This window comes from Leptinotarsa decemlineata, unplaced genomic scaffold (genome assembly GCF_025532065.1).
Source record: "Leptinotarsa decemlineata unplaced genomic scaffold, Ldec_3_MD MMD2_P_RNA_scaffold_5, whole genome shotgun sequence".
Taxonomy (NCBI): Eukaryota; Metazoa; Arthropoda; class Insecta; order Coleoptera; family Chrysomelidae; genus Leptinotarsa; species Leptinotarsa decemlineata.
In genome coordinates, this window is record NW_027412532.1 from 9,237,554 (window position 1) to 9,263,629 (window position 26,076).

General features: G+C 35.7%; 1 protein-coding gene across 3 annotated transcripts in view; it reads left to right on the forward strand.

The window, feature by feature from the left end:
* rols (zinc-RING finger and ankyrin repeat domain-containing protein rolling pebbles) overlaps positions 1 to 26,076 on the forward strand; it is a 439,138-nt gene that overhangs the window by 107,856 nt on the left and 305,206 nt on the right. The window contains exon 1 of one of the 3 annotated variants that reach the window (XM_074169497.1): positions 6,945 to 7,017. The exons of the other annotated variants lie outside the window; for them this stretch is intronic. Within the exon in view, the coding sequence (XP_074025598.1) occupies positions 6,960 to 7,017 (58 nt within the window). The 5' untranslated portion in view covers positions 6,945 to 6,959. Of the gene's footprint in view, positions 1 to 6,944; positions 7,018 to 26,076 lie in introns of those variants that run through there. 3 annotated transcript variants of the gene reach the window in all.

Genomic DNA, 26,076 nt, shown 5'->3' on the forward strand with positions numbered 1-26,076 from the left:
AAGAAAAGTTGTAGATTTGTCTCTCTTCTATAGATACTTCCACAGGAAGTGTTCAAATGACTTGGCACATTAGATTCCACCAAGCTGCACATAATATCAGAAAAACGCGACGGATTGTGACTTCTCATTGTTTTGAGGTTCAACTCACTACACGTCGTATTCCACTGTTCAAGAATTCTTGAGAACTGCCTTCAATTGGAATAAACTTCCTGAGAACGTTTTTCCAAATGGATTTAATCTCCAGCGATTCAAATCCAATGTGAATAACTACTTTCTCACAGGCACCGCATCGCTCTTAGAGCGCCTGAAGGATTTTTCTGTAGTGCTTGCGTTTTGTCATTAAAAAAAAGTAACTGATCTGCTGACACACCTGCAACTGAGGGCACAGCAATCAGTACCATCGTACCAGAATCTGAATTTGGCGTCGTTTCAGGCTTTGCCAAACAAATACTGAATACAGGACAATCAAAGGAGTCAGTGGATGAAGAAGTTATATACCATTTTAAAATTTTTGTTGTTATCAGCACAGAATAAGGATATGATTTGAATATTTTGAGTAAAAGTGTCGAAAATTCCTGTACAGAGAGCTACAACATTCAAACTCAAATTTATTATTGTATGTTCATGGATATAAGCTGACTCCTCATATACTGGAGCATGATCTCCGTGATAGGGCATCTGCGTTTTTTACGGAGGCTTGCTGGATACAGGCTGACGATTGACCCTTCTCATCGACCCTCTCCAGTTTTTCTGATGTTGGTTCTTCGAATGCTTAGACATTTGCTGCGCACATGCCCAATTTTCCCACAGTTCCAGCATCTTGTTTGTTTTCTCTTAAGCAATACTCCTTCTATTACCTTTCTGAGAGTGGCGTCAATATCAACAGGCACCTGTCCATTTTCCTCGATAGTTCGAACTTTGCTCTGGCTCTTGCAGGATTATTTTGCAGCCTCAAACTACAAGGTGCTAGCCAGTATATCCACGAGATGGGATGAGCTAGTGTCGAAACCTGCCTCATTTCTTGGTCGCGAAGTCCGTCCAAGAATGCCTGAACTGCTAACCGCTCCATTACATTTTCCGCTGTAGCAGGATATGCCAGACGAACCAATCGAGCAATGTCGGCTTCGAATTCCTGTAGAGACTCTCCTGATTTCTGGCAGCGGTTCTTCAGCTGTGAATGGTAAACGTGATCTAGGTGGGCAGGCCCATACCATAGCTCAAGATACTTTATAATTTGGTCATAATCTTCCTGTTCTTGGGCCGTGAGGGTTTGCAAAATTATCATTGCTTCTACACGCAACGCCAGTGTTGATGCTACCGCTTTTTCTCCTGCATTCCATCCATTCGCTCTGGCCGCAGCTTCGAATTGTCGGCGGTAATTTGCCCAAGGAGTTTTTCCGTCGAACTGGGGCTTCTTCATGGAGAACTTTCTTGGTTCAGAACTGACTTTGACGTCTTTCAGTTCCGGAATTGAGTTTTCTGTAACAATTTCTGTGATATGAACAGAATCAACGATTTGGTTTTGCAACTTGCTAATTGTTTCCTTCATCTTGCTGATTCCTGTCTCAAATCCGCCTTTGATTTCGTCGACTTTTTTTTCCATTCCTTTCATTTCTGCCCCGAAATCTTTGATCTCCCGTTTGATTTACTCTACTTTCGTGTTCATTTCCTTCTTGATTTTGTCTATCTCTATCTCAATGGTTCCTATCCTTTCTTTGAGTAGACTCGCCACACAACAAAGTTCTTTCTTCTGTCCTCCAGTGACTCTATCATAGATTTCTTTGAGCACCCCTTGTCGTCTTTTCCTGGGTACCCACTGTCTGATGCCTTTCTTCTCCACCACCTTCAAACTCCAACACCCGCTTCAGAACCCCGTTTTCCAAGGTAAGGGAGTTCCATTGGGCCCAGTAAGACTTAACCGCTGGCGAATAACCTGCCCTGATGGTCATTGAATAATTTTTCTCCATTTGACGACTAAACCAAAATCTGAGCCTTTCTCTTGGTCTTCCTTGATGTTATTGTTCTTCCAGTTGTCGTCTACAGCTGTAGTTCTACAAATAGCTGCTTCCTTCTCTTCTGCTCGTCGGTGTTAGGATCTCAGACGCCTCGCGCCATCATTATCATTATTATTATCGATATTTTGTTCAGGTCTTACCAAAATTTGTGAGAAAATAATAAAATTGAAGGACATATCCAAAAACTAATGTTCAAATTGTTATGAACAGTGTAACAAAACAATTTTTTAATTCAACAAACGAATTCATTCGTTTCCTTCATGTAGTTTTGTGTCGGTGTTGTCTCGGAAATTTGGTTATTGTGTTTTTCATTCAAATTTGTGTCTGAAAGTTACTTATTTGCATGATCTACATATCTATGTATTCAGTTACTTCTTTTAAACTTTCTTCCTTATTTTGGAAGATTCCCACTTGAGTAATAGAAAGCCACAAACTTTCTTTCCCAAAATTAGTTACTCGATATTTTCGATATCAGTAATTATGGAGAAAACTTCTACTAAAACGATTCACAAAATCAACGTTTCAGTCTGTTTGAAGTCATAACTTAGATGTATCAACAGTTCAGAGGTTAGTTTTCATTCAAAATTATAATTGAAAAACATCCAGTATTTAAAAAAAAAGCGATTTTCATATTATTTTAATTTTTTTTCTCATTCACGATCGTCATAATTATCAGATTAAATAGCACGACTCCAGTCAATAAACTAGATGTCCCAGTACTTCTACAACATAATCCATATTAATTTGACTGTTTGTACAACAAGTATTGTAGTTTAATATGGGTTTGTTCACTCCGCAGTTTGTTTCTTGATACTGAGAAGTCTTTAAACGTGTTTAGATTACCGAGTGACTAACAGCATGCGTTCATGAAAGTATAAATTATTATATGAAGCTTCTTATGGAGAAGCGAGTAGACGTTTTCGAATAGAGTGGTTCTTTCTGACCACAAGTGGATGATAACATGATTCAATGTTGTATTAACAGTATTAAAGAGAATATACAAAATGAAAAAGACATATTTGTGCACTTCGAGCAATAATGAATTTAGAATAGAAAAGAAATTTATTTATACTGAACAACTAACAGAATGGTTTCCACTTCTGTGATGTACAGGTTTTTCAAAAGTTCCTTACTATTGATACAGTTAAAATCGATATAAAATACAACAATATAAAACCATGAATAATAAAATGATCCTAAAGAGATTCAGACACATTTGAGCATTCGGAGGAGTTTTCAGTCTGTAATAGTGAATATATCCAGTTCACAGTTCCTCGCCATTTTGTTAAATGTTTCGAGACATTGTTGAAGAGGAGAAAAATTGTTTGAGATACGAAATAGATTGTCTCTTCTTCTCAGTCTTACGTCAGGTACAATAAAATCAATAGTATAGAGAATTTCAGGTACTTTAAGTTTTCTGAGAATGTTACAAACAAAAATCACTTCCTAGGACTCACGACGGTCTTTCAATGGTTGCATGTTAAATTCTTGTAATTGGCTAAAATACGATATAAATGAAGGCCAAACATTGTGTTTTCTGAAGAAGAGTGTTCTCAATAATCGTTTATGGACTTTGGATTCCAAATGACACAACCATATTCAATGTGCCGAGAGAAACTGAACACACCAGTAAAAATGATCCCGAGATCGTTCATCTCATTGATTCTCTGTAAATTGGTATGATTAATGAAATAGTCCTTGATAGTAGGTGACTTCTTTCGTGTGAAACTCATTATTTTGCAGTTGGCTTCGTTAAGAGATAGGTTAGATACTGAAAAGTAAGTAGACAGATTATTGAGATCATCTTAAAGCACATCAGAATCTTTTTCGCTTTCGATTCTTCTAAATAGCTTGAGATCATCGGCATATAGGAGAAATTGAGAATACCCGATATACCGAGAAATGTCATTAACAAAAAACACGAAAAGGAGAGGTCCCAAAATCGAGCCCTGCGGAACTTCCGAAGTAGTGGTGAATTTGAAGGAAGATACATTGTTGAACTGTACGAAATGTATTTTTTTCGATAGATATCGGTGAAAGAAATCAAGTGTGTTGTTTGTCAAACCGAATGCTTTTAATTTCCGGATCAAAACCTCGTGGTTAACTCTGTCGAATGCCTTGGCCAAGTCAGTGTACATAACGTCTATTTGATAGCCATATAACAAAGTTACTAAATGCGCCTAAATTGGTAATGGTAGATTTATTACGAATAAAGATATGCTGTTGGTCGATTATTACTGAGTCCACGTGATTGTATACTCGATTATATATTACCCCTATTTCTCTATACTATGGAATATTTTTCTATATTTCAGAAAAATGAGCCACGGTAGTGACAAGACAACCGATCACAATAATCACAGCATTTATTAATAGACCACCTCTATAACGAGATCCATATAATCAATGATGAAATCATACATATGAACAAGATACTTTTAGAGCTGAAAATGATTTAGTGTACAAGCCAAGGAATATGTGTGGCTTCATTTCATATTCGATTCAGTAGATTATTCAATAAAATCATTATGACCAGTGGCGGATTTACAAACTTTTATGGTACAAGCTGTATGGTTTTTGTCGATCTTGCCTCTACAATGGGCCCGTTCCATGATTTTTGATTATAGCAGATTGGATCATCTAGGCCTGTCACATCACGGATATAGTTTCGCTTCTTGTTCAATTGATCATTAGGAACAATACAAATAATAACATTGCCACATCATGAAATTCACGGAGTATATAAACAGTTTCTGATTCTTTCGACAATTTGGACCACTAAATCTAAGAAACAAGTGCAAGAAATGCATTGGAAGGGATGATTAATTATACAATGGATCCAAATATAACAAGCAATAAAAATGTTATTTTCAAAATGTCTCCGACAGTAAACATTTTCATGTTCATAACACAGAAATTTTAATAATGGAAGTGTATATTAACCCCTTAACGTTTAAATTAATGAAAAAAGTCCCCACATGGAATAAAATGTACTCTAAAACTAAATCAGTACACAAAATTGGAAGATCACAAAATATTTACCTGAACTATGATTTTTTACATTACTCAATAACATACAGTTATGAAAATCAAAAAATGTAGCAAACATGAGAAAGAAGATTCATTTTGGATTTTATTCAATTTTGTTTTTTGGAACACTGAAAAACTGTTTGTCTGGGTATAGATCATCCGTTTCCACAACTAGGTATAAAACATATTTCAACCATTTTGGTGGCATTGATGATGAAATTCACTCCAAAAATAACCTGGAAAAATATGTTTCGGAATGTTTACTGATGACACGGAATATGCAGCAGAATACACACCGAGACCTACCTTTTATAAAAGCAAACATTTTTCAGTTAGAAAGTTGTAACAAACAAATCACACCGAGGTGACAACAATAACAACAAAAATGGAGTTTATCAAATTGGATCACTGTATTTTATTTCTGTGATTGGATATTAGAAACCAACACACTTGGCAACACTGCTGTAGATACGATCAATTTTATTGGTCAACAGACTCGCGGCCAATTTAAACTCTTGCTTCTCGAATTATTATTTTTTCTGCAAATATGAAGGTTTCTTGGGGTCGATTAGGATTGATAACTATAATATAGCTATTTTCAATAGCTGGAAACCAGCCCATTTTTGTGTCCTGCATTACTGCATATAGAATAAAGTTTTTAAACAGTGAAGTTCGAGGCGTACTGAGTTGAACCTCAATAAGATGAGCAGCCACAGTTCGTCGCGTATTTCTGAAATGTACCGCTCTTGGTGGAATCAAAAGTGCCAAGTCACTTGAACACCTCCTGTGAAAGTACCTATAGAAGAGAGACGAATCTCCAACCTTTCTTAGAGTTTCCAGGCTATCAAGGTTGCACGTGATGTTCACGTCTCCAGCCAGGCGGATGGCTGTTTTCTGGATGGAATCCAGCAACTTCTTGTTATGTGTGGGGGCGGAGCTCCATACAATACCCCAAAGAAGGTCTGATCTTTCAAAAGTTGCTAAGTCTGTACAGTTTTCTGGTTCGCTCATTTTGGTCAAGACCGAAAAATTTTCCATCGGATTAAAATCACAAAATCGTATACAAATCATCCAGCTCACAGCCTCCAATCAGTAGTAGGAATAGCATGTGTGGTAAGGGTTGATAGTGGAAATAGGGAAATGAATTTTCTACAATTTCGTTCTTTTCACTCATACGAAGTGTGAACAGAGGGCGTAGAGACCGATTATTGGTTGGGTGGCAGCAAACTAGCTGTTTTACTTTAGAATATAGAAGTTTGCTACTTTCGGAATGTGCAATGACAAATGAGAGAAGACAGTTATAGGCAAAATTTTTTGCAGACTTCTATCTGTGAGACATCAGAAAACCGTCACGCCAAAATCTTCTTGATTTCCATGATTAAATAAGAAAAAATCACCGCTACAGAAATCTGCTATACTAGGCTCAAGTCTACTCAGCCTGCAGGCAAATCCGCCACTGACTATGGGGATTAATTCTATACCTTTTTTAAGCGATAGAATGATCTTCAATCTGACATAAAGCTACTTTCAGCAGCTTATCATTGATTAATTACCTGAAACAATTCTTTACTGAAAATGAGGATGTCACATATAATTAAAAAGAGGTAGAAAACTATATATTTCTTTCATTTTATGATTTTGCTAATATTTTCTCGTCATCTCACACAGGCGAAACACATCGAGATAACGCATCCGAGTATGAAAGTGAATGATTACAATATTGAGATCTTCTACATAATAACAAATTGGCCTCCTGAAAATACTGCCTTTATCAGCTGCAGCAAACTGTAGTTGAGGATAATTAAATACTGAACAACCAGTCATGGGACATAATAAATGTGATAAGTGTGAGAAAAACTGTGAAACCCAATAACTTTCGAGGCATTTTGGATAATTGAAAATTGTGCGTAAAGAATGCCCTCGGGGCATTTGTCTCTCTGTTCCACTGACGAGGATTACGACATTGATGCAGGTGAGTTTATTACAGTAGCACTCGTTATTTCCTGTAATTTTTCATCTCGCTGTTTTTTTTTATTTTCTATATTATAAAAATGTGCAGACTTCATGCTTCAAGAGTTGTTCGGTATTGTGAAAGTAGGTAATGACTATACATTAAATTGGGTGAAGAAATCTGCTATAAGAGTATTTTCTGAAGATCCGTGAGTTTTGGTTCGAAGGTGGTCCAACAAAGAAAACACAAAAATTTTGGATAAAATGTATTTAATTTTCAACATAATCTCCTTGCAACCCTATACACTTTTTCCAGTGCTGTTCAATAATTTCGACACTGTTTTCATAATAAGAACTGTCTTACTCCTCAAAATAGCCATTAACTGCCGGTAACTTCTTCATCGTTGGAATTTTTTTTACTACTGAGCCATTTTTTTAAGTTTGAGAACAAAATAAGTCATGATGGTTACACCTCTGAAGAAGCTGGCCACTCGCGCCAGCGAAACGTCAGGAAGAAATTCCAAAAATCCACGGCTTTCAAACTCGAAAAGCGATGACACTAACAATAAATATAGTGTAAAAAACTAAAAAATACGCTTCCAAAGAACATAGAACTAAAAAGTTAAAAATATTTCTTTTATCTAAACTTTGGGATCGATCAGCCGTATATTGTTTAGAAAAATGACCATTAATATTTTCCGATTTTGGATAAGGAGCCTGAAAATGACCTACCAAGGCAGCAGGCACGCAAATGAGGGTTACAAATAAGCCAGCAGGCGCGCGTGTTAATAAAAAAAACTATTTTTTTCAAATGAAGAAATACATGTAAAGTGAGTTCGAGGTTACGTACAGCGCCATCTGCCCGCGAACATATCAAGCAATAATGTCGATATATCACGGAGGTTACTTACAGCGCCATCTGCCCGAGAATAGATCAAGCAATAATGTTAATATTTCTGTCATATACAGATCCCGAGCTTGGGAGTTACAAACAAACAAACATACTTACATACTTACTGGTGGAGCTAATAAAAGCGTGTTAAAAAATACTTATTTCAAATGCAGTAATACCTGTAAGGTGAGTTCGAATTATATCAAGGAGATTACCTAAGCGCCATCTGCCCGCGAATTGATCAAACAATAATGTCGATATATCAAGGAGGTTTCGTACAGCGCCATCTGCTCGCGAATATATCAAGCAATGATGTCGATAATTCTGTCGAATACAGATCCGAGCTTGAGAGTTGAAAACAAACAAACAAACATACATACATACATACAGGTGAAGCTAATGAGAGCGTGTTAATAAAAATAATCCGAGGGAGCTGACTCTTGCGAATAGGGTACATGAGGTAGCAATTCAAACTTTAATTCGTTAATTTCGGTGACTGTGATACTGGATTTGGGAGCTGGTGCATTGTCTTGTCTTAGCCAAATGTAGCCGTTTCCGCTTGACTCTTTTACTAAAACGTTGCAATAAGTTCGCCGTTGATATTTTTATCTACGCAAATCAAAAAAAAAAAAACAATGCTATGACCTTGCTTGCAGAAGAAACGGTCTTTGCCTTCTTTGGAGCCAGTTCTCCTTTTTGAGTCAACTGTTTTTATTGTTGTTTTGTCTTGGATGCGGAGTGATGGACCTATGTTTCATCCAAGGTTATGAAACGACGTGAGAAATCTGCTTTTTTGCTGTGAAAATTCGCTAAACACTCAATTGAAATATCTTCACGACACTGTTTTTGCTCGAGTGTGAGCAAACGCGGCACCCATCTGTCCACAGCTTTCTCATGTACAAATTTTCAGATGATATACGATATACCGTACTTTCTGAAATGGCTATTAAGTCTGCTAGCTCACGCACTTTCAGTACCGCTTTGTTGGTTCTCCTCACTGTGTCTGGAGTTGTCACCCCATTTGGTCGACCACTGCGATGATCGCCTTGGCAGCTCATTTGGCCTCATTTAAACTCTGCTACCTAATTTTTCATTGTTGTAAACGAAGGAGCAGATTCACCTAGAGTAGAATCCAGTCGAGCTTTCATATTGGTTGGACTGCAGCCTTTCAAATGAGTGTATTGTACCACATAACAATGTCTAATATTCTCCATTTTCACAAATTCTTTCGCCATTGATGGCTGTCTGACAATATTTAAACAACGAGACGTCTTCAAACTTGAAACACATGCTTTATTGATTGTGAACTTTCTAATACAATGATATTTTTCAAACAATTACTCACCTTCATCTTTATGTCCAGTCTGGTGTTTCTGGGATCACCCTGGTATACTTTTTTTTAATTTTTGGTCCCTTGGGAGCTGTCTGATTTGTCCATTTAGTCCAAGTCTCCAGAAAACAATGCAGCCTCTTGGGCTCATTGCGTTTATTCTCCCCTCTTCTCATAACACCCATTCCATCAGTCTCGTTTCCTGTTCTAGTTTGTACAGGTTCCGTGTTGGATGTTCGTCATATTCTTGTGGACGTAATTTTTTTGTGAGTCCTTATATTGCCTGCCTCCTGTGATTCAGTGCCTCACATTCGCATAAGATGTGTAGAGCTGTCCCTTTGTTGCATAAATTGCAGCTGAGGTCTCCGGTGTCCTCAGGTGTCCTCTAAGCGGACAATGACCGGTTAGTAACCCTGTGATTATTCTGAGCCGATCCCTACTACATTGAAGTAGTTCTTCGGTTCTTTTCTCGGACGGTTCCCTAATGAAGGTTCTACTGTGTTTGTTGCCAGGTACTTTTGTCCAGTACTCTGTGTGCTTCTTATTGGTCCATGTCCTAATCTGGTTTCGTACCAATGATTTTGGTACCCCCAGAGCTGGTTCAGGACTTTATATATGAAGTTGATGGTCCGTGTCTAGCGCATTCATCAGCTTCATCATTACCTGTGATTCCTGAATGCCCTGGCACCCAGTACGAAGTTAATTTGTTCCTGTTTGCAAGTTCATTCAGTTCTTCATGGCATTCCCAGACCAGTTTTGATGTCACCTTAAAATATTGATCCGCTCACTTCTTTGAGGTCTCAATTTAATAAGCCTTGCACACTGCAAAATAACATACACTTCAGTCTGAAAGACGGATGTGTATAGACCTAGCGGATAACTATTTTGATAGTCTCCAATGTGGTGTTACAAAACTAGCTAAAAATATGTGTAGATTTTCAAAATTAAACTTCTTTTCTACAAATGAAGAATCGAAAACAAAATCTTTCAGCGATAAGCTTTTCCGCAGTAGCAATGAGAAAGTTGAAAGTTTTTTCACGGTCCGTGACCTTTGTTGTTTGTCTGAAGTTATGGATTGTACGCTTGTAGGGGGGAAAATTGTTGTATTTGGATGTATTTTTTCTTGCTATACACTGGGACAGTACATTCATTGATATTGAGGTTTTCAGAATACAAATATGATTACAAAACTATCGATTTTTATGTCACTTTCTACAGTTTCTTCTACTTCAGAATTATAAACAGGACGTTTACATTTTGAATGTAAGTCACTTCATTAGAAAAGTGATTAAGTATTGTATCAAAGATCATTGAACTTTGAAGGAAAAATTACTAAACTTACACAAATAAATTATTGCATTTTTTTTTTAAATTCACAGTGGAATTCATCCAACCTTAATGTGACGGATACTTGATCAACATCCATTATAACATACCCAAAAAACACCCTTGAAAGTTTACAAAATCTCTATACGATAGTATCCTCAAGCATCACATTATCCTAGCACCAAAGGGCCACAAAACCCATAGGGGCTTCCTTCAATTATTAGAAACAAAATTTTAATATCTCTTCATGATTCGTGAAGGGGTTTTTGTGATTGCCGGGCACACCGGCAAGGTGGTTGTTCAGCAGGCTAGTCCGGCCCTGATTCCACCATTTTATTTTATCGCTGACAACACTTCCATACAAAAGGAGCTTTTTCTGAACGATTTTTCAATAATTATTTTCTCTTTCAAGAAACATGTTGACTTTTTGAATGCCTCGCAGGTATTTACTTCATACCCTTTTTTATGTTTGACGTTTCAGTATTTCCGAGACATTTTAGACAATGTTTATGTAGAGACGATCCCGCTTTTTTATCCCAAACAAAAGACGCCTTTACCGTGATATTTGGAGATATCACAAAGGGGGCTGTGTTTGGAATCTGAAGTAATTTACCAGTTTTATTACGTCTATTTGCTAGAAACCATCAGGGCGGTCGGCAATCTCAAGAATTCTGACCGTTCAGAAATGATGTGAGAGGTTTTTCTAATTGAGTTCACATTAGTGTTATTACCAGTTCAATTAGAAATTGCTAACGTTCGTAAAATTGAAATATAGGATTCAACACTCAAGATTATAATGTTTCTATACTATTCAGCAATGTGCTTTTGAAAAGTGTGGAATATGCAAGAAAAAATCAATTTTTAATTTTTCAGTATACCTACTTCTGATTTCCTCCATACTATTTTTATGAGTGGACAATTTTGAAGACTTTTGAATTGAATTGAATTTTAGAGAGACGTTTTAAAAACGAAATTGTATAATACATGAAAATCTTTAAGTATAAAACCTTGAAATTATAAGATTTTGCATTCCAAGTATCAACGTGAATTTATATTCAAATATTTCAAATATTAAAAATTTCATCATTTGTTCATACACAGAGTGAGACGTACATTTTAACAAAGACCTGGAAAACATGTATCTTTCATTGAGAGGAACCAAGTAGGAAACATAATCGACAAGTGCAGCACTTCCAATATTATCATCAATATTTGCAACCATTCATCTGAATATTGCAGTTCATTCCTATAAATTATAGTATACATTGAAAGGATATATTTTCAAGAGAAATCAATTTTTGAGAAAGAAGAGTTTTGACTTTCTACTGCTCCATCTTTACACAAAAAATGTGTGAATATTCCAAAGAAAGAAAGAAAGCAATCAATTTCAAATAAAGAACTCTATACAAAGATGTGTTGATCATGCGAAGTAACTTTCAGAAACAAACTGAGAGAAAAAAGCCCTTTCGAAATACCCATTTCCATATAAACATGAAAAAAATGCTTTCGAAACAACTACTTTTATATAAACACTGAATTATACAGAAAACATTTTTCTCTATTTAGTTTGTATTCCAAAAATTCATTCAAGAATTGAATCAGATATCATTCACAAGATTGCTACACAATATACGAAATGAAAGAGGGGAAATTTCACCAATATGGAACACTGTCATCCTTACTGGTGGACATACGGTGGACACAAGTATCCATAAGGGCGAAGAAATTATATCATTTCCAACTTTCCACTTAATACACGGTTGGGTTAAGCCTAAAGTAAGTGGGTATATTCGTACTCCACCGCAACACGAAAGGGTTTATTGTGGCTCACACCTATTCACACTCGACTAAAACAACCCAGCTTTTCAACGAAGCCGATTAGTTTATTTCACATTGTTACTGCTTGCTTGAATTGTAGGGAAAGGTAAAATAGAAAACATATCGTCAAGTTAAGCAATGGAGCTTGGCCCGATTCAACAATAGAATTTTTTTTTATAAAAATTCATTACTAGAACCATATAATTTACCAACATATCATTCAATATGAACTGAAACATATGAAATGAGATTCATGAAAAACTCCCTGAATGGAATACTCAATATGACTGGTCTATTCAAAGAAAAATATAATTTATCAAAAAATGCAGAAGTTTGACCAAACTGGTGCTAATGATTGGTATATATTTGTTTGAAGCAATTACGAAGGGTCAGCCATCTGATGCTACACAAGTGAAAAACTGGACTGTATTGGTGATTATTACCAGGGCAATAGTCACAGATGTGGGAGAGCATTTCCCCCATTGCATAAAAAGGATGAGAAAGTTGAAGGCTAGACAGCTTTCATAGGGTTCCACAGCGATTATTTGCAATAAATAGACCTGTTTAACTCGTTGAAATGAACAAAATTCGGTTGAAGACATACTAACTAGAAAGAAATCGCTGCTCATGACGATAGTTATCTACAAAATATTCTCGAGTAAGTGACAACTAATTTTGAAAAAAAAAATTATGAAAACCCGCGATTTGGCAGTGTTCCACTACAAAAAGTAGATGAAACAATTTAGAATAGTATTGAATATTTTGCAATGAAAAAGGTAATGAAATGAAAGCTAATATATCTATGGATTCATCGAGTTGATTGTCAAGGACTGGACGTTCAACATGAAGAAACGGAACGGTAATGATTACAAAAAAGTACTACTATTGCTTTCAAGCATTAACTTTTTTTTTCCAGTCAGATCAAAATATAATCCTGTATTCAGCAAAACGACACAAGAATGTACCAAAAATATGCGCTGATAGCAAGTGGTTACCATCCAGTAGAGATACTTCTGACTTGTGCCCTGTGATACTATTTCGAAAATTATCAAGCAAGCGAAATATTAAACTACAGACAGATTATTTTCCACTTGCAACCCATACTGGAATCAAACGGGCTCATCTTCCTGGTGGTACAAAAATTCGCCAATTGGTAGAAATCAACTTCCGAAACGGAAAAACTGACAAAAAAGTGGTTTGAATGCACTGCTATGAGTAAATTGATGAAAAATAAAATCACAGAGTAACAGCTATTTGAAATCACCGGTCATAAAAGTAGTTTTATTTCGGCGAGTGGAAACATTTTCGAAAAACACTTGGTCGTCCTTTGACCAGGTAGTATCGGATTCTCATCGACTAAAAAACTACTCATGAGTCAAGCAGGCTACTCTGGAACCACACTCGAGCATTACTTCGGAAAAGCAGACTATAGTGATGGTTCTGGCTCTTCCTTTTTCTTCAGTACTTCATCATTATTCATTTAGTTCTTTTCTTTGTCAGGATTTTCTTGGAGAGTTTACTAACGGCTTCCCAGTTTTCTTCATTTTCGGGCATCTTCCCTATCATATTGTGTATCTATTCTACTGTGTCTGTCATTCTGCAATACTTGCACTCATTCTGTGTCACTCAAATCAAATCTAAGTATATACGCCTGAAAACATTCATGTCCCATTAGGACTTGTGTGAGAAAGTAAATCACCTCTCCCCATTTTCTGTTCATCTATTGTTCTATGTCTCTTATCAATCTTTTTGTCCACTTGGCCTTTCCATCGTCCATCCCCATGGATTGTTGCCATTTTTCAATAATTTGTGACCTTGCTAACCCTTTTGGTACGTTGTTCTGTACCTTTGTTCTCTCTTCCACCAGCAGATCTATTGGGGGGGGGGTCTTGCAATCATCAGCAGAGCTTTGGTTGATGCTCTTTTATATGTACATACTATTTTTATGGCTGCTTTTTTGGACACTTGGTGATAAATTTTTGTAGTCTTTTTTCTCATGGCTCATTTCCAGAGCATGATCGACTGGTCGACTGAGCAGAAAATTCTTCTGCTACATTTCCGAGGGCGGCCAACATTGGGCATGATCCTGTTTATGTTACTTATGGCATTTTCCGCGTGTTCTGTTATTTTTCCAACATTTTCATGTCTCTGTTCATGTGGATACTCATGTATTCAATGGGTTCAATTCAATTGTTATGCTTTTCAGTTTCCTGCCTACTGTCAGCCGTACAACCTCTGACTTTTGAGGGGCAAGCTTGAGTTGCTTCGCTGTCATCTACTCAACTGGTAAGAACTTCTATCAGAAGCATCCCACCACCACTACGGCTGGATCGTAGTCTATCAGGTTAACTTTCCTAGGTACCGTTAGATTTAATACCTCATTATAATATATAATCCACATTGTGGGAATAATTATGATGCCTTGTGTACCCTACTATTAGCACCCTCTCTTGGAGGTAGCTGGCAATCATAATGTATAGGTATGCAGGTACACCTCTTCTTCAGTAATCCGATAAAACCGTACCTGAACATCATCTAGAAATCATAAGTATTCTACAAACATGACACCATATTTTCACTGCACGATCAAAAAGTAATTTTGTATAGGTGTGAACTTCCAAATGAACAAGATTGTGGAGGTGAATTCTAGTTTCTGAAAATGTTTCCAGTTGATCAGTCCATTAGACACAAAAACAGATTGCTAATAACGATATTATCTGTCATGAGAAACAAGAAGTATCAACTGACTTCGTGAACATCTCAGTTTATTCTAATGACATATAACCCACATTGAGTCTCATTACGCGAATTTCTTGTTTTCCTGCTACCTACGCGCCTGAATGTGTAGCCGAAATTTTCGAAACGAACTTATCATAATCGCATCTCTTCTCACGTATCTAATGAAGAGGGTTTGAATGCAAATATGGCAAGATTGCAAAAGGATTGATGTGACAGGAAGTGCTTCAATATGTGTATCTCGAGTTGAATATGTGCATGATACTCGGATTCCTTCATTCTTTGAATATCTATTGGCGACTGTGAGTTAATATACATGAGAGATTACTATGAATTTATTTGAATATTCACCTAACAATTGTTAGCGACGAGGCTGATTACCAAGTGAGTGAATGATTGATATCTCAAACACGTAGAGTCTATCGTTTTGCTGCATCTTTTATGAAAATACTAGTTGTTGCCTGCGGCTTCGTCCGTGTAGAATTTGGTAGTTGTAGTACTAAATAGTACTATGTTGCTGTATCGCTGCTGTTCCAATGTTTTGAAAGAATCAGAATCAACGAACTTAGGCGTGCGTAGCGTTATAGAACAGTGCTTTCAGAAAATTGTTCTACAGAGCCATCTAGTGGCGAGTTACATAAAAATTGATAGCCTAAAAACCTTCTCTATGGAAAATTACCTATACATGTCAAGTTTCATCACAATCGGTTGAGCGATGTAGAAGTTTATTACTTATCAACCAACCAACCAACAAACATCCATTTTTATATATTATGTTGCTGTATCGCTGCTTTTCCAATATTTTGACAGAATCAGAATCAACGAACTTAGGCTTGCGCAGTATTAAAGAACAGTGCTTTAAAAAATTGTTCTATAGCGCCATCTAGTGGCGAGTTACAGAAAAATTGATAGCCTGAAACCTCTATGAAAAATTACTCATACAGGTCAAGTTTCATCACGATCAGTTGAGCGTTGCAGAAGTTTATCACTTACCAACCAACCAACAAACATCCATTTTTATATATATGATATGCGATGACAAATTCAAAATGTGAATTTTTTCCCAAGGGCAAAACAAAAGCACTACAGTGAGTACCTCAATATTAAGAGAAGATGAATATTCCTAAATAAAAGCTCCAAATATTTTTTTCTTTGACGTCGCCACACAGTTGGATTTGCTAAATTCCTTAAATTACCTACTGCAGCTTATACTACATTGGATAATACCTAACAGATATTCATGCAAGATATCTCACAGAGCATATTTCTACAGATGCTTCTCTTGCATCCAGCAGGAATGCTGAAATCAATCAAGATCCGACCCAAGATCCACCTGGAACGCTTACCTGGAAAAAGTTTTACACAAAGCCACATTGTCCCTATGGACATGTCGAAGGATTTGTGGTAAAACTTGAGGTTTGGGTCCCAAACAAATCCATTGGATTTATGTGATGTCAAACCAATGATCACTTATGGTGCAATTGCCTGGTGATTGAAGGCTTTACAGAAAACGGCCCAGGCGAAGCTCTTTGGCTTACAGAGACAGGTTTGTCTGGCGATCAGTGGTGCCATTAGTACCACACCGTCAGCGGCCATCGAGAACCTTCTAGATCTACATTTTGCTGGGGAGAGAGGCTAGATGGACTGCATATAGACTTGTGTACATTGCCATTTGCACAAATCAATTTGATGCAGGATGCAACAGACTGTTTGTTGACAGTGAAAGTCACAGTATTCTGAAAATGACCTCTGACCTTATGCCTCCAACTGTCAACAAGAACTGCCTTATAAAGTACTGTTCCCGAATAGAGAGGGGTGGATCTTCCGGGAGAAGGGAAATATTGAGAGCAGATAGTTGTTGATTCACAGATGGATCAAAAACACCTTTCGGTTCAGGAGCAGGTGTTTTCAGTCGAAGACCCAGGACAGAGATATCAACCTACCTAGGAACCCATGCGACTGTATTTCAAGCATAAAATTATGCTATTGAATTGTGAACGGAGAGATGGGAAGAATCCAACCTCATACATGAGTCAATAAAAATATTCTCGGACAGTCAAGCGGCATTGAAAGCTCTTGGCTCCTACCGAGTAACGTCTAAATTGATAGCAAATTGCCAAAAACCACTCTCCTCGATAGGAAGACTTAACAGATTGTATCTGGTCTGGAAGACAATGAGGCTGCTGACTCCCTTGCAAAGGAGGGTGCTACAAGCAGCTTCATCGGACCAGAATCTGTCATTGGCATCGCTTTAGGCTTTGGCACCTGATGGTAGGAAGGTTTATGGACTTCTGGCTCGGTTTAAGGCGTTTATTTATTTACAGTTGTTGAACTACAGTAGGGATAAACTACGATGTCTAACAGGCTTTCTTACAGGTCACTGTCATTTGAATCATCATATGCAGAAACTCGGACTGACGGAAGACAGTGTGTGTCGCCTCTGTTTGGAAAATGATGACACAGCAGAGCACATACTTTGTGCCTGCCCCGCTGGGGATCGAATCAGGTTTTTACCTTCAATTCAAAATAATACAAAATGCTCTAGACAATATGAGGTTATGAAAATTATGAATAATTCAATTTACAAATTTTATTTGGCAGTTTGAAACGATAGCTACACTTTGGGTTGTATAAAACATATAATGAATCATCATTTTCCATTCAATTATGTAGGATAATAATAATAATAATAATAATAATGTATTTATTTCAAATAAAAAGTAAAATTTTACATGATATTCGTCTTGTTACCGAAAAATCCCAAGCGGGAGTTCACCTGAAGGTGCTTTACCACTCAACCCGTGCTATTTTAAATATTCATAATATAACTTAAAGACTAACCTAACTAATCCTAAAACCTAAATTCATATGACACAGTTTTCGGCATTTGTTAGGTCACCTGAATATTCACCATCAACAACAAAATGAACGAAAAAAAAAAGAAAAAAGTTATATGGAAGATAACGAAAAATGACTACTTGTCGAACATAGATTATAATAAAAGAAAAAAAAAGAAAAATCAATTTGACAAGTAGAAGTGTCTAAATTTTGTCAATGAATGAAAGTACAGATTAAATAAAAATACTTATTTCAGTTGAGCTAACTATGAAACGTTATTTGGAGTCAACTTCATAATCACATGACATTCTTTATTCACTGGAGTTTGTTGAAGAGTTGTTCAGTCAATATCTAGCCGTAGAAGTTTTTGGCTAATGAATATTAGAGACGACGGCGTACAGTACGATTTCTTTTTCAGTTGGCTAACTATTATGACAGTTACTTTTGTATAATTGTATACAGTTACGATTATATCTTGAGATTTTAGTGAAATTCCTGATTATTATTTTTGAGTAAGACCTGGTTAAAAGTCCAAACTAAAACGTCATTGCTGTTGCCAGACAATAGGTACCATAATGTTCATATTTGCCGACCATAAGGGTGAGTGATATATACTGGACAGAATGAAGTAAACATATTTTGTATCAATTCATTATTCAAAGAATGAGATTTTACAATACCATCAAATGTGATCATTCAAAATGAAGAACCGTACTTTTAGAAATAGTGAGAAATACGGTATTGAGAGTAAACAATTGCTTTTGATGTCCTGTGTCTTGGAAAGTACAAAGTCGATTGTTGGCCCGAAGACAAGTGCGTTGCACTTGTTTTCTTTCGGGGCACATTAGAATACAATTTAAATTCTGGAGGTTTTCGTGTCCGTGGGAATTTTTGTGCGGGTTCCCAGACTCGGAGATTTACGATATTTCGTGTATAATTTCTGCAATTTAACGGTTTCTTCTTGGTAATCACACATCTAAGACTTGTACGTGACTATAAAATACTAGTTTTGAATGAATGTTGAAATAGTTCATGATTTTTGTGTTTTTTGTTTACGAATTTTGAACTTACTCAGGAAGTTTCTTACTTTCTGTTAGATTTATTCTAAGCTATCACTGCTTTTCATTTTTTCCGTGACTCATCTTAGAGGCAACTTCTTTACTTCTTGTGTGAATGCTTTTGAAAAAATATTTCATAGTGTTGTGTTCATTACTACTGAAAATTAAAGAATACTTCAACTATTGTTCTATCTATAACACAGGTCAAAAAAAATGTTTTTGAAAACTTTGTTTACTTTAATAGCTGATTTTTATAGATTTTTGTGTGCTGAATCCAAATCTAGTCTTAGTTTTTTTGTATCACCCAGAGTTTTTGAGAAATTGACTTTTTTAAATAATTTAAAATCTGTACGGTATATGGTAGAATTAATGAAACACTAAGTTAAATCACAATCATGGTTTTTATTCACAGTAGGTTACTTGAAATAATGATACAGTATTGTAATGTAGGTTTCACTAGTCAGATGAAATTGGTTTATACTGCTTTCTCTTTTTTCTTTGAAGTTTCTTGTGTAGCTTTTCCTGCGATGAATCGCTGGTTGAGCTTCACGGTGAAGTGACCAACAGTAGTCTCCCATCATGTTGATGTTCCAACGGCGCCCTGTTCTTACCCAGAGTTCTAACAACCACGTTAAACATTTTGATGAGCACATGTACTGGAAACCAGAAAGTAAGGTTAGTTTGATAGTAAACAAAACATTAGCTGTAAAGAGAACACTATAATTCCCTTTTTTCCAGACAGTGAATGTGTTTTAGCAGTCCTGCCAACTCTTCTACGTCCAGCACAAATTATTTTACAATTTTGTTGGTTGTATATAAAAGCTGTTAAATTCTGTAATAAATCTAAAAATTTATTATATTGATGTGCGAATGTGAAAAAATGGTAGATGATACGGCTTAATAAGTGTCATATTTGGATTAAGCACCCTAAAAAACAGAATAATACGGTGTTTTGAATAAAAAAGTTTTTTCATCGTTGGTCTGTGTAATTACACTAGATCACAATCACTAGATCGAACATCACTGAAAATAACAGTAACATTTTTTCCCACTGAAAATAACAGTGGAAGTGGAATATAATCTTCAAAATCTCTTACAACAGTTTCACATACACCTTGTCTCTAATCGTACGTCCAATTCGTTACATTAAATCAGTCTGACGCATCTGAGTCAAGTAGAGCGATATTTCAAAAAACATATCAGATTTCTCATCAACCTGTCAGGAACAGGAATGTGGCATTTCAAGCATCTAGTTAAAAGTCTAACTGAAAATGATGACGTGCAGGTAATCCTTACAGTTTTCATTTCAAAATTATACACGTCGTTAATATAATAAACATCAGTTATTATAGCATACGCGTGAATTTAGTTTAAAAAAAAATTTGGGTCATGATTTTGTATTTTTTCAGCTGATGCATGTTAGTGGATACATACTAGGTAGCCCAAAGCAATGTTTAGTTGTTATAATTCTGGTATATGATAATACATATTTAATTTTCATTCGAATAGATAGTCTACACTATCTGTCTTCCAATAAAACCCTGTCAAAGTTATTTTTTCATTGGTTGATATTTTTATTGACTTATCACCTAACAAACTTCTCTTTGGGGATTTCTCTGAAAGAATTTCTTATTTTGGTGTCGAAAATGATACAAAATTTCTTAGAACTTCAACTTCTAGAAAAGTTACCAAAGTAATATAAATATATTTGTTTTCTCAAATATCTGATGATTTATCAGGTTCATAATAATTTCACAGGAAAATATTTCGAAAATCGCACAAGGTCCCTCACAAAATTAACACAGAACCAATAGGTTTTAAGATACAGGATTGAAGACTTTTTGAGCAAAGCTCATACTAGACTACTTCAAAACAACAATGAGAAATATATTCATTCATGTTTGATCAATAAGTTAGTTTATAACCATAAGTACGATATTAGTAACATATTTCAGAAAACATGGCTCTTAGTGAAAAGTTTATTCTCTTATTTGAACTGTCGAAGTTCAAAATTCATTTTAATTCATTTGAAGTTTAAATAAAAGCAGAATAAATGTGTTTACCCTCATTTATCGACTCCAAAATTCTAAAATTGTTTTTTAGACACCATTTTATTCACCGATTTATTGATTACTATTTTCATACAGATTAGTTCAATGACATCAATGTGGTATTAAAGGCTGGCGACAAAAAGCAAATCAAAGTTCTGGTATATTAATTTCACTGCCTGTTTTATTATAGTATGTGATCTATGTCGAATTCAGATATTTCATTCAAATGTGAGGGTGATGGAATGAGATCCTACCAAGTCAAAAACTGCTGTAAATACTTTTTAAGTAAAGACCCGATAATGTTTCAATAGAACATTTCCAAAATATCAATAACCAATAGGATAAAATTTCAATTCAAAGAAAATGAACTTAAAATGTTCAAGCCATTCGCGGATAAACCTACACAGTAGGTTGAATGGACTGACGCCTATCAGAAAACAACTACTCCACTGGCTAATACCACGAACGGCGTTGGATTATATCCGACAGGCGTCAGTGCAGGAATCTTCACAGGAAATTTCCTACATATGCAATTGGCAAGACAACTGAAAGAGTCGACTTTCAATTTTGGAACGGGCACACTTGCAGACCAGTTTCGAGCTCCTTAGCCACTCGTCAGTGCAAGATAGTTACCATCATCGACCTGAAGTCAATGATATTCCATAATTGAAAATCATAGTATTTCATTCCTCAAACTGAGTTGGAGTGAACAACAAAAATATCACTCCATCTAGTGGACATGGTACTAACCAACTGCATATCCGAAATTTGCATGATTCCTCTGAATGAGGAAGAAAGTGGGCTATGCTTGAAGACAGGCAGTAAACTAATCTGAAGAAATGAACTTTAAATGTTCAAACCAATTGCATATGCAAGAAATTTTCTGTGAAGATTTCTGCACTGACGCCTGTCGGATATATTCCAACGCCGTTCGTGGTATTAGCCAGGGGAGTAGTTATTTTCTGATAGGCGTAAGTTTATTTAACCTCCTGTATAGGTATATCCAAAACTGGCTTGAACATTTGAAGTAACTCGTTTACTGCCTGTCTTCAAGCATAGCCCACTGACTATTAAGAAAAAAAAATCAATTGTAATTTCATGATTTTTCAAACCGTATTTTCGACCTTCATTGTCTTCAATATACTTTGGACCAATACTGGAAAGCACAGTCACTTCAATGTCACATTATGTTTATTTTTTAAGTGCATGATTGGCTATTATTTGAAATACTGTGGACGGAGAACATTCAGATCCTAATTCTATGAATTATTCGAGACCAGAATCCATAATGTGGAGCGTACTACGTTTACCGCTTCTGAAAAATAATCAACATTCACTTGTATGGGTATATTTTCTATGTAGGCACATTGATATTCTGAAAGAAATCAATAAAATATTCTGAGTAAATTGAGAAAGCTGTGAATAATTTTGAGTTTAGTAATTGAATATCAAAACACCCAAACATTTTTGAGATTCAAATGATTGGAGGTAGCTGCTAACAAAATATTCATGATGAAATAGTTAATGTCTTCGGTAATCTTTCCGAGAAATATACCCCTTTCAATTTAAACAAGATTCCTGTGGCTAGGATTAAATGACATGTAATTTATTGTGTAGCAATCCTGTAACTGATATCTGATTCAATTACATAACGTTTGGAGTAGGTATAAACTGAATAGAAAAAAGTATTTTTTGTATAATTCAATGCTCAAATGAAAGTAGTTATTTCAAAAGTATTTTGAAAGTCAATGTTTATATGATAGTAGTTGTTTCGAAAGGGCTTTTTTCCAGTTTGTGTCTGTAACTCATTTGCATGATCTACACATCTTTGTGAATAATTAACTCTTATATTAATTGCTTCTTTTTTCCATTGAAACATTTTTTTGTATGAAAAATTATTATCTTCCAAAATATACCACTTTCAATGTTATTCTGTTTTGAAAAGATAAGATCGCAAGCGAAATTTCACCTCTACAAAATATTTGAATTTATTAGTGAACCACATCTTCAAAAAGTCTACGGGTGTGGAGTCAGGAGATCATGGTGGTAATTTAGTATCAAAATAAATATGTTCCTAATCACCTAGCTTCATTGATTATATCTGAACATATTTTTATTTTCTTGAGACAATTCTGATCGTCAGTGTCGAAGGAATATCAAAAATACAGAAACTGTGAGTTTAACAACCAGAATATCAAGTAATATGATAATTATTCATCTTGGATGATGAATTTGAATAATAATGCCTTATTATTTATCACTGTGAAATAACAAAATGTTTTCACTCTGCAAGGCTTCAATCGATGTGTATCGAAACTTACTTATTATTATCTAAAGTTTTCAATAAATCAAAAAACAAAACATTGCGAGGAAACCAAAAACATATGAGGCATTGAAAAATGAGATAAAAGAATGAAACAGATTCAATTTCTTCATAATTATATGGAGAGTTTTGAAAATAAACGTAAACTCAGAGATCAATTCTCGCATCTTCAAAATATAGAGAATTTTATCCTGAAAAAATGGCCATTTAGTGCCATTCTCTCTATCTTTGTAAGTACTTGTGCACAATTATTTATCAAAAAATCTTGGTGAAGAACTCAGATAAGCAGTAAGCACTGATGTGAAGGAAACATATTCTTTTACTTACTTTCACGAATTCCTTTCATTTCGTAACGTCTTAATCCAATTTGGGTACAACGTACCCATTTTTATAATAAGAAGCATCAAAACAACTCCATAAATTTGGATTTCGCCCATCAGCTGGCAGGATTGGACCGGTAAATTTTGGTATTAAAATTAATGTTGGGTGATACTCGTATGATAATATCCATTGCACCGTATTTAGCGATATCCGCTTTAAGGAGTTTGCCACTGCTTTTAGCAATATAGAAAGGTACCCTGTTGAGTATTACTGAATTTAATATAAGATATATAACATACATGATAGGAAAAAAATTATCAAAAGTGATGTTCTCTGCAGAATCTTCATTTCATTCCAAAAAGATCATTCATATATTGAATGTAGGCAATTTTTTCATGAAGGAAAATTAGAATTTTTCAACGACCTTTTCTGCAACAGACTGACATCACGACTACGTCAAATGTCGAACATTAGAGAAATCAAACAACATTTCACATTTTGAAACGACTTTGTCTTATATTGAGGTCGTTTAAAAATAAAGTGAATCAAAAAAAGCAAAGTATCATTAGATATTTTCCAACTCTGAAAACGGAGACAGATCATAGCTTCCAAAAAGTCAAGATAGGTATGTGTATAAATTCTTACGTCTTTTTCTTGACTTGGCTAAATTATTAAATAAGTCAAGTTACTGATAAATAGACATTTTTCTTTATGAAAAAATAATTTGAATTTACGTAATAACTGATCGGCATGATCAGTTTTTACGTAAATAGTCCTCGATAGTGTGTGACTTCCTTCGTGTGAAACTCATTATTTTTCATTTAGCTTCGTTGAGAGATAGATCAGATACTGAAAAGTGAGTAGATAGATTATTGACATCATCTTGAAGTGAATTCGAACGAAGATACGTTGTTGAACTCTACGAACTGTATTCTGTTGTATAGATAGCAGTGAAAGAAATCAAGTGTGTTGTTTGTAAAACCGAATGCTTTTAATTTCAGGATCAAAACCTCGTGGTCAACTCTATCGAATGCCTTGGCCAAGTCAGTGTATGTAACGTCTATTTGATTGCCATTTTTTATTCCATCCGTAACAAAGTTACTAAATGCGCATAAATTGGTAATGGTAGATTCATTACGAATAAAGCCATACTGTTGGTCGATTATTACTGAGTCCACGTGATTGTTTACTCGATTATATATTACCCGTTCAAATATCTAACAAAGTTGGTAAGACTGTTAAGGGTCTGAAGTTTCTTACATTGCTCTTATTGCCGCTTTTGTGTATGGGGAAATTCTGCCAATTTTGCGAAAGCTTGGAAAACGATTTTCTTACACAGAAAAATTGAATGTCAATGCCAATGCTTTAACAAGTCACAGTGAGCCTTGAAAGAGTAGGCTGGGATGCCATCGATTCCAATGGCTGCTTTGGTCGATTTGGCGATGGCTAATTTGACCAATTCATATCATAATATTGGTTTTTAGCTGTTTCTTAATACAGCACTGGAGTGCTAACATCGACAGTAGGAAATTGAATTTCCTACAAGTTTGTCATTCATATTTTCTGTAACTCTTGTCGTTTAGGTTTAGTGACCAGTACTACTCCGCCAGTTCGTTTACGCCACAATGGATACTTTTGTAGAACATTGAATTCTGAAGAAATTCTACAATTGACCGAGATTATACCATAAAATGCCTCTGTGCTGTAGAATATTGAGTATTTTGAAGGGAAATTCATAGTATGCCCTGGTCAAGCACTTAGACTTGCTGAGAATGTTTTTTAGGTGTTTTCCACAAAATGTCGAGGTGAAAGAGAAAAAATCAAATAGTCACAGAAAAAACGCAGCCTGATTCAACTCGTTTCATGGCTGTGCCCCTCAAAAAATTCCTCAAGCCGCCCCTGACCACGGTGCCATTTAGACGACGCAAAGTGGACGAGTGAAGTCAGCAAGCAAATATCGTGGTACCGGCTGTGTCATGAAAAAGAATTATGACCTTGTTTCTGGCATTTTATACTCGAACTGACGGTTTCAACGGCAATTGCGAGTCAAAAATGTTATACGAGATGGCGGAGAGGTTCGTGAGATTTGTAGCCAGTGTCTAGTCACAATCTCGGACTAGCTGAACTATCTATTTCGAAAGGCAAATTGTAATCCCGGCATTCTCTGTTCATCTTGTTCATGTTTTCATGAGTGGTGAGAAGGGGAGAGGGAGTTGATAAATTTGTTTCTCCCATAACTCTTTGAAGAAATTCAATACCACGGTAAATAATTCACTGTCAAGTACCTCCTTTCTGTGGGCCTTTCATTAAAGTATCACATTAACTATTGTACTGACCGTGATAATTTTGATTTATTGTTGCAGGGAAAGTTCTAACAAAGATTCGAAA